General features: G+C 38.8%; 1 protein-coding gene across 3 annotated transcripts; it reads right to left on the bottom strand.

Moving 5' to 3' along the window:
* Positions 1-567: 567 nt before the first annotated feature.
* LOC113029704 (uncharacterized) lies at positions 568-6,334 on the bottom strand. 3 transcript variants are annotated; one of them, XM_026180700.2, is made up of 4 exons: positions 6,124-6,332; positions 5,651-5,836; positions 4,586-4,645; positions 568-4,512 (listed from the first exon to the last, which is right to left on the bottom strand). In XM_026180700.2, exon 4 carries the CDS (start codon positions 4,475-4,477, stop codon positions 3,305-3,307), a length of 1,173 nt encoding a protein of 390 aa, XP_026036485.2. In that variant the 5' UTR covers positions 4,478-4,512; positions 4,586-4,645; positions 5,651-5,836; positions 6,124-6,332; the 3' UTR covers positions 568-3,304. The 3 variants fall into 3 exon arrangements, with proteins under 3 accessions (XP_026036485.2, XP_026036484.2, XP_026036483.2); XM_026180699.2 differs by lacking the exon at positions 4,586-4,645 and having other exon boundaries at positions 6,062-6,334; XM_026180698.2 differs by lacking the exon at positions 4,586-4,645 and having other exon boundaries at positions 6,124-6,324.
* Between the last annotated feature and the right edge of the window lie 3,056 nt (positions 6,335-9,390).

The following is a 9,390-nucleotide window of genomic DNA, read 5'->3' as shown; positions in this document are numbered from 1 at the left end:
GTTTTGAGTCCTTTGTCCTGGAAATCCCCCCCCCCCAAACCAGGCACCTTCAGGCCTGCTGGGGGGTTCATTCATTATGCAAATGTAGTGTGTCTGTGAAGGTTCTCAGTCATCCAGGTCATCGTAGTCAAAGGAGCTTGCAAAGAAAAGCGTCTGGACTTCTTTAAGTTACTTGAAGATGTTTCACCTCTCATCCGAGAAGCTTCTTCAGTTCTAAGGTCAAATGGTGGAGAGTCCCAGATATAAACCTAGTGGGAGTGACCCCCCACAGAGGGACAAAAGGACCCCCTGATGACTTAACTTAAAGAAGTCCAGACGCTTTTCTTTGCAATGCAAATGTAGTGTTTATAAGATTGGAGAAACCTGCAGTCAGCTGAGACTGAAGAAGTATCTGGGATGAGTGACGAAATGTTTGTCCCACTGAAAACGCTACGTCCAGATGAACAGAATCAACTTCTGGGATTTCCTTACCTGGATGATTGAGCATGCATCAAGATATTACCCACAATTACTTAGGTACACGGGAACAAAGGGACAGCAAGTCAGTTTTATCATAAATGACACACATTTATGACTTACAATAAGAATATTTTTATTGCAACATAAAAAAATGTAGGTTTGTCTCTTCATGGAGCAAAACACACTCACATCCTGTAAGAAAACACAGACCACTGAAAACTTTACACATGGGTAAGAAAATATTTAGTTTTCCACATACTGCCTGTTTCAAAATGACACAAATTTATCAATTTACCTTTTTTTTTTTACTGTAACATTAAAAATTGCAGGAGGGGTTGTGTCTTTGTGGAGCAAAACAGACTCACACAATATTGTAAGACAATAGAGCCCATTTAAAACACATTTCATGTGAGTTACAACAGAAGTGCACTCACACTGATAATTACCTCACGATGAATAGCCAAATAAACACGGGGTCCCCAATCCCAGTCCACGAGGGCCGGTGTCCCTGCAGGGTTTAGAGGTGTCCTTGATCCGTCATAGATGATTTAAAAATGTTAAATTATCCCCTTCAACATGTCTTGACGTTGTCCAGAAGCCTGGTAATGAAGTAATCATGTGATTCAGGTGTGTTGACCCAGAGTGAGATCTAAAACCTGCAGGGACACCGGCCCTCGTGGACTGGGATTGGGGACTCCTAAAATAAACAGTAACAGGTCTGATAGTTTGACCCAGAAGGTGAACTGTTCTGACATTTTGTTTTTCTTGTGATCAGATGATGGGAGTAATGTTTGCTCTGTATGCTGTTTGTGGACACAGCCAGTGAAGTGTAACTTGCTAAACTTGGAACACAAGCTGAATTCTGTGAAGCCTGATCTCAAGCTTTTTAAGTTTGACGCAGCATCCAGAAGAACTTTTGTTCAGACCCCTGTTTCTCCCACTGTGTTCAAATGAACCCCGTCAGGGTAATGTCCCATTGGTCTGCCACGATTAGTCGACTAGTCACGATTACGTCGACTATCAAAATCGCCAACGACTAATTTAATATTCAACGCGTCATTTGAAGCTTTGTAAGATCCCAAAAGACGCAGGAATAAGTAGTAGGATTTAAGAGTGTAATAACGGACTGAAACAGAAGATGGCAGCACTGCATGAAGAAGGATGACAGCTGCCATTAAACCCCGAAGAAGAAGAAGCTGTGTCCCAGAATTCATAGCGTGGCCCAGCTCAGTTTCCAACAATGGCAGCAGCTAGTCAGTTTTATTCTTATCATTCTTTCTGGGTCACAAAGTAAATGTTTAACATATTTTCAGGCGAGAATGTAGCTGTGTAAACTTCAAATATCTGCTCACTTTATCAAGACACCACATTTTTTTGAAAGTGCTCCGACGTTTTCGGAGACTTCGATAGCTAGCCGGGGTTACAGGCTCCCTGGAGCCGGTGAGAACACCGGACTCCCGGCAAATGGTTTCCAAACCCACCGCCATCTTTTGCTACTCAGGTTAAACATGATATATAAGTCACTTAGATAACTTAAAAATGTTACTGTTCGGCTTTTTTTCAGTATTTTATTTGTTCCTGAGTAAATCGGTTTGGCTGAGATTAAAGTTATAGTTTTTACACAGCTGAATAAACATCAAGCAGACAGCTGATTATCAGAAATGTGAGATGCTCGAGAATATACTCCGGTGTCCTGTTATATTTTAGATAGCAAGGAGTAGGGATGGGTATCGTTTAAGTTTTATCCGATACCGGTGCCAAACTGGTACTTTTGAAACGGTGCCGGTGCTTAAAGAATGGAGAACACAAAATTGGTCCAAAAACCTCTCATGTTTAACTGTTTTCCACTTTTTCTTTGTTCATTTTAGCCTTTTTGGCCAGGGTGAAGGGAGTATCTGCCATCAAACAAGAAGACAGCCGCATGTAGCTATGATGATGTTTGCTAGTTCACCTTACCTGCATTAATGTAATAATGTGGTTAGCCTACTCAACGTAAATTACACAGGAACAACATTAAGCTACTCATGCAGAGAAGCACGGCTGCTGCTGCATCATCATCCGTCATCATTTCTGCTACACTGGCAGGGCTAGGGGCCAGGACTCCCCTCTTCGGGTTTTTGGGGGATGTTGCTAACTCCGGGTCTGATAACAGGCACCACACCCGCAGTAGATGTGCTCGGTGTGAGGTCTCGCAGCAAGCTCTCAAATACGGCGCATTTTTCGGCTTTAAAAAAAAACGCTATGCGTCGCCAGGTGTTTCATCGGATTCGAGGTGTTACCTCCTTTGACAGTATCAAAGTATCACCTTAAAGCACTTGTTGCAGGCTGCTGAGTTTGCATATTTTGCTGTGAAGTACAGCCAGACTTTTCACCGCTTTGCCTTGGGCATTTTTAATCTGTAGCCCTGCTCTAAAAGAACGTACGTACCTGGACCCGCCTACTATCCTCAGAAACGTAAAATGATTGGCTAGAATCTAAAGTGTATGACATCTCAGGAAAATAAAAGCACCGAAATAAGCGCTTCTTTTCGGTCTGGTTACTACCGTTTATGTCAGAACTGGTGCCGTCATGGCACCGGATACAGGTACCCATCCCTAGCAAGGAGTTTATTAAACTTCACCGAAACAATCTGCACATTTCATTAAAATTTAATAAACTATCACCTTGTCTCTATTCTTAGTTAGCACAGACCTTAAACACTTAAAGCTGTAAGCTCATGATAGTTATATAAGAGCAGATGCATGCTGTACATTTTACGTCCAATGGATGCATGATCTGATTAGTCGACTAATTGCAAAAATAATCGGTGACTAGTCGACTATCAAAATAATCATTTGTGGCAGCCCTAGTAATGTCCCATTGGTCTTCCACTTTTCTCAGAGGAGGACACTTTGTGGGTTTTCTGATGCCTCAATAGATTTGTTTTATGGATGAAAGACTTTCCACAGTGACCACATACAAATGATTTAACTCCAGAGTGGGTGAGCTGATGTGATTTTAAGCCAGTCATGTGAGTAAAAGCCTTTCCACACTGACCACATACAAATTGTTTAGCACCAGAGTGGATCAGCTGATGTGATTTTAAGCCAGTCATGTGAGTAAAAGCCTTTCCACACTGACCACATACAAATTGTTTAGCACCAGAGTGGATCAGCTGATGTGATTTTAAGCCAGTCATGTGAGTAAAAGCCTTTCCACATTGACCACATTTAAATGATGTAACTCCAGAGTGGATGAGCTGATGTGATTTTAACCTTTCGATCTCAATATAAGCCTTTCCACAGTCACCACATACAAATTGTTTAGTACCAGAGTGGATAAGCTGATGTGATTTTAAGGCAGCAATGTGAGTAAAAGACTTTCCACACTGCTCACAGCTGAAGGGTTTAGCTCCACTGTGGATAAGCTGATGTCTTTTTAAGTTACTAACGTAAGCAAAAGCCTTTCCACACTGATCACAGGTGAGAGGTTTCTCTCCACTGTGGATAAGCTGATGTACTTTTAAATTGCCTATCTGAGTAAATGACTTTCCACACAGATCACAACTGAATGGTTTCTCTCCACTGTGGATGAGCTGATGTCTTTTTAACCTATCAATCTCAGTAAAAGAATTTCCACACTGATCACAGGTGAAAGGTTTAACTTCACTGTGGATGCCCTGATGTCTCTCTAAGTGATCTCTATCCGTAAAAGACTTTCCACACTGATCACAGACAAATGATTTACCTCCAACATGGATCATATAATGTCTCCTTAAGTGACCTTTCTGAGTAAAAGACTTTTCACACTGATCACAGTTGAAAGCTTTAAATCCAGTGTGGACGACCTGATGTGTTTTTAAGCTCCATCTATGAGTAAAGGTCTTTCCACACTGATCACAGCTCAAGCTTCTGTCCTCCCCGTTGGCGCGCTTGCGTCTTCTGAGCTGCTTCATAGCAGGAAAAGTCTTTTCCACAGGAATCGCCGCTGGCTCATCTTTACTTTCTGGTGCTGGATGTTTTTGGTTGATGTCATCCATGTGCTCAGGTTTGGGCCTGCTTTCACTTCTTTCTCCTGTAATGACAAAGAACCCAAACAGTGACATCAGGTCTATACCTTCAGCTCATCCACAAGTGCCCCCTCTTACCTCACAAAGATAAACAGTTTCACCATCTGCCAAACGTCTCAGGTGCCTGGGGACGCTATGCTGTGGTAAACATTTGAAGTGAGCTCATTTTGGCGATAAAAGTAGTAAAAGTTCAACATTGTGAATAAAATTTTGGCTTGTGTGACTTCAAAGTTTTTTAGTTTTTACTTTGTTCAAATCTGAAGAACATCACACTTACAATGTGCAGTTCAGGTTGTATGTGTGAGAGCTGTACAACCAAATCCACACTGGCTCAGATTTGCCTCTGATTAACCACGAGGGTGTCACAGTTATCAAAGTCTGCAGACACTGTCAGCTGCAATCAACACCTTTTATTATAATGCACAGGTGAGTTATAATGCATCTCCACTAGAAGATGGTCCCCTGTTATCTAGTTTTTCACAGGCAAGCGTGGGCGAGAGTCTACAGCTTTCTACCCCCCAAGGACACGTAGTCTAATGCCTTTATTTTTCATGGCCATGTCCACTTAATACTGCACTATATGGTTATATGGCATTTTAGTTAATATACAGCATAGAATTGAGGCACTTCAAATATTTTCATCTCAACACCTCCTCCCTGGAGATAAGGAGTCTCACTATCTGCCTAATGTCTCATGGTGCCTGGGAGTGTCAGTCTAACTCACTCACAATACCCATCTGTGTGTGGAATAACATATTTGATGTTTTCCTATTTGTAGAACAAAGTCACAAAAAATGTACTATAGATATTACTAAAGTGATATTGTCAAAACATATGATCAACACATAAAATAAAGAAATGTCCATCACAAGAGTTAGCAGCTTACACAAGAACAGAAAGAATATGAAAGAGAAGTGGAAAAGGAAAACAGAGGATTATTAACGAGGTCATGATCACTCCACAGACATCACCTTCATATGAAGGGAAACAGAGAGTGTAACTCAAATGATAAAACATTAATGTACTGAGGCAGACAAACAGAGAGGCTAAACAGAAGGCAGAAATCAAACCAAAGTGAGCTAAGAGACAGACTCTGTAGAAAACGATAAAGTTAAGCAACCAGTGTAGTTATAACTGACTTACTCTGGATCTCCTCTCAGACTCAGGAGGGGGCGAGCGGGCCGGCTTTGTAGTTGGAGTCGGACCAGCAGAGACAATGGGCTCACTGACCTCCACTCCCCAAGTCAGTCACCACGAGGACAAGTTCTTTGTTTAGAGATGATTTAATCCAAGCTCACCAACAACATCATTCAGCTGTCCTCGTCAGAACTAATAAAATAAAAGCAGTTACATTTAGAAACGTCAGTTTACTAAACATAAAAATATTGCTCTATTAGCCTCGCTCACATGTTCTGTAAAGATTAAATTACTTAAATCATCACGTGGTTTACAAAAACACATTGTTAATCTCAGCAAATAAGTGCGCATCCAGAAATAACTGTTTTATCTCGTTTGACATGGAAACTTAAAATTACAAAGACACACTGAACGCACCTTCCTACCAGCTGTAACCTAGCAGGAGAACGTACGTTCGTCTTCGCAGCTGCGATACATACCTGACAAATTGCCGTTCATCAATTAGATTTAACACGACGCTTCTCCACAATACTTTGATGCGGGTTCTTCAAAAAGTGCCCATTTTTAAAACGGCGGAAAGACACAGCAAAGAGCACAGTACGCACACTCCTCCTTCTTCTTCGTCTCCTCCCCCTGCTGCTTCTTCTTCTTTTCTTTTTTTTTACAAACCTTTATTTAAACATCAGTACAATACAAACTAGAGTTAAACAGTACTATATTATAGGTGTTATGCTTACCAAAAAATGTATACAATAAACAAACAAATAAACATTATTCAGAACCTACAGGGGGAACCTGCTAGGGGGAAAAGTTTAACCGATTAAAGCAAAGAGTAAAGTGATTGAAGGATCTTCATTTTTTTTACACACAACCATAGTTTTTATAGCTTTTGGGTTAGTAGAGTTCTTAATTGAATTAAGATATTGCACAAGCTCATAGGAAAATACATAAAAAGAGGGATGTCTTCCAAAACGTTTGGATTTGTGAATATGACATTTAGCCATTAAGATTAACAAGTTAATCACACATCTGTTGTTGTCAATGTTGAAATGTCTTTGGTGTTTTTGTAGACCAAATAATACATAGTTCCAAAACAGTACAAATCCTTTAAATACATTTTCTGAGATAAAAACACATAATCTCGGCCAAAAGTCTTGCACAAGGTTACAAAACCAAAAAAGCTGCATAGTAGATTCCTTGCACTTTTGACAAAATCTGCAGTTTGCATCAATGTCTAATTTGAATTTGCTGTGAAGATAATCTTTAGATGGGTAAATTCTGTGTATTAATTTATAATAAATGTCTTTACCTTTGTTGGTAATTAAAAACTTCGTCTTCCAAACTTCGTTCCACATAATATCGACAGGCAACCGGTTCCAGAAAAAAAATTACATACGATTCTGTGGTTATACTATCCTGAAATAAAGATCTGATAGATTTGTTGTTGTTTTTAGAATTCTTAGAAAAGCACATCTTCCAACGAAAGTTTATAATAAAGATGCCAACGGCCTGTGGAATGAAGTGATGTTAGGTTTATTCTTAAAAAGCATACAAACCTGTGATGGTTTTGAGCCAAATGTTTTTGTATAATCATCACGATTTACAGCTAAATTATTAAATATAGACAAAATGTTTTATAGGAAAAAAGCATACCATTGGAATTGAATAATTGGTCGACTAAAACAATATTATTCCTAAACCAACTCCCTAAGAAGAGAGATTTTCTTTTATATAAGATATCCTTGTTATTCTACATATAATAACTGTGTGGACTAAAGTTCTGCTTCTATATAAGAGTCCATGTTAAAAAAAAAAAAAGCTTGGCGATGAAAAACAGAGGTTTTTATGGGGATTTTATGAATATTAAAATTACAAGTAAGGAAAAAATCAGTGCCACCTAACTTAGAAAACATGTACATAGGTATATATAGTATTCCAAATGGATGTAGAATTAGTAATTCGATTTTTTTAACCAATTTATTTTGAATGTGTTATTAAGAGTGTGTTATGGATTCAAATATTGGGGATGGATACAAGAGGAAAACCAAAATAACAACACTGGTCCGGCCGGGTTGAGTCAAACGATGATTTTAATGATCACACGCGTGGGAGATGGACACCGTACGCAGACAGCATCAGATCTCAAAATGGTGGAGCATTGATCAAACTCTTATAGCCTCTAGTGGCCCCCACCTTATCATAAAAGCCTAAACATTCACATGCTTTCTCTCACACAGCGCCTAAGCTACGACCTTGGCTCCCTGTTTATCTGCTCCTGCTGAGATGGGGCAGAAAACTCCAGTATATTCTGTTCTCTTCTAATCAGACAAATAAGGCGATGACTTTCTGCGAACAGTATTTCTTATAACTCAGCAGTATAATGCATCATAAAACAATATCATTCATTCACAATAAATCAGCAGTCTAATGTAATGCAAATCGGTTTAACAAATGTAATAGTTATCAGCTTCTTCTAATTCAGGAGAATAATGCAAACTAAAGCTACATAATAATTCACAATCTTTAATTAGGGGTCTAACATGGCATAAGGTAATATTATAATCCCACAAGTGTCAGAATCTAACACAGTAAGTCCTCCATTGACACAGGAGTTCATAAGAACTGTTTTTTTAATGTAGTGTGTCCTATTTTTCCAAGTAAAGTTGAAAAGTAACTTATCAACCTCTTTTATGATTTTATTATCAAGGTAAAATGCCAATGCAGCATAATAAGACGAGAGATGCATCTGCTTTAGTTTTTAATACTCTGCCTTTTAATGATAAATCTCTTAAGAGCCACTGAGTAAATCTGTGTTTGAGTTTCACTAGAATAAGATAGAATTTTGATCAATTCTTCTTTCCTGGTTTTTGGTTATTCAAATACCTAAATAACGAACTTCTTGTTTTATTGGAAGGTTACACAAAGCTGTTTTTGAACATTCTTTTATTGCCATAAGTTCACATTTAGGAATATTCAAGTACAATCCAGAAACTTTAAGAAATGTTGAGATTGTTTCAATAGCAATAGAAATTTGATACTCATCTTTTAGGAATAATGTAGTTTCATCCGCTAACTGTGTTATGAGTAAATCTTTGCCTATTAGCGATATGCCTTTTACATTGCTTGAACAAAGTAAGCAGATTTCCCTTCTTCACGTGCTTTCTTTATAATGGGCCACAGCTTCAGTCTGTTTTCTTTGTCCTCTCTCATCAGGTTTTCAGTGAACCGCAGATGATTATTTTGAAGGAAAGGATTGTTCTTGGCAGCTTTCAATCCATGAACTGGATGATGATCCCTAAGGGTTTCCGGTAATTTTGTTTAGGTTTCCCCACTCGATGAGCAATGTCTAAGATCTTGGGAAGCTTTTCCTTTTCTGCTGGCAGAAAAGGAAAAGCGGTTGTAGCGTTCAACTTCAGAAATGTATTCGTCACATTTCTGTGTAAGCATTTCATTATTCTCAACCCTCTTCTCAATGTCCATAAACTTTTTTTTCCTTTGGTTTCAACGTAACTTTATTCTTTCATGAGTTATTTAGAAGATTCTTTTTTTGTTGTTGTTGTTGTTGTCCCATTTGGATCTTTACCCATCAGAATTGTTGTCTTAAGGCCAAGAAAGATGCCAAGCGGATTTATTTTACCAAGTGGATCATCATGGCCTTGCCATATTGGTCCATTTGATTGACCTTTATTATAATTATGTATTTATTTTATTTTCGGTTGCTACAAACGGGACAGACATGACTGGGG

This window comes from Astatotilapia calliptera, chromosome 9 (assembly GCF_964374335.1).
Source record: "Astatotilapia calliptera chromosome 9, fAstCal68.1, whole genome shotgun sequence".
NCBI lineage: Eukaryota > Metazoa > Chordata > Actinopteri > Cichliformes > Cichlidae > Astatotilapia > Astatotilapia calliptera.
Note: the sequence above shows the minus strand (reverse complement) of the source record. Positions and strands in the feature narration are given on the sequence as shown.

What these genes read in the sequence shown, in the direction of transcription:
- LOC113029704 (XM_026180699.2), bottom strand. Translation starts at nt 4,477, where the DNA reads ATGGATGACATCAACCAAAAACATCCAGCACCAGAAAGTAAAGATGAG.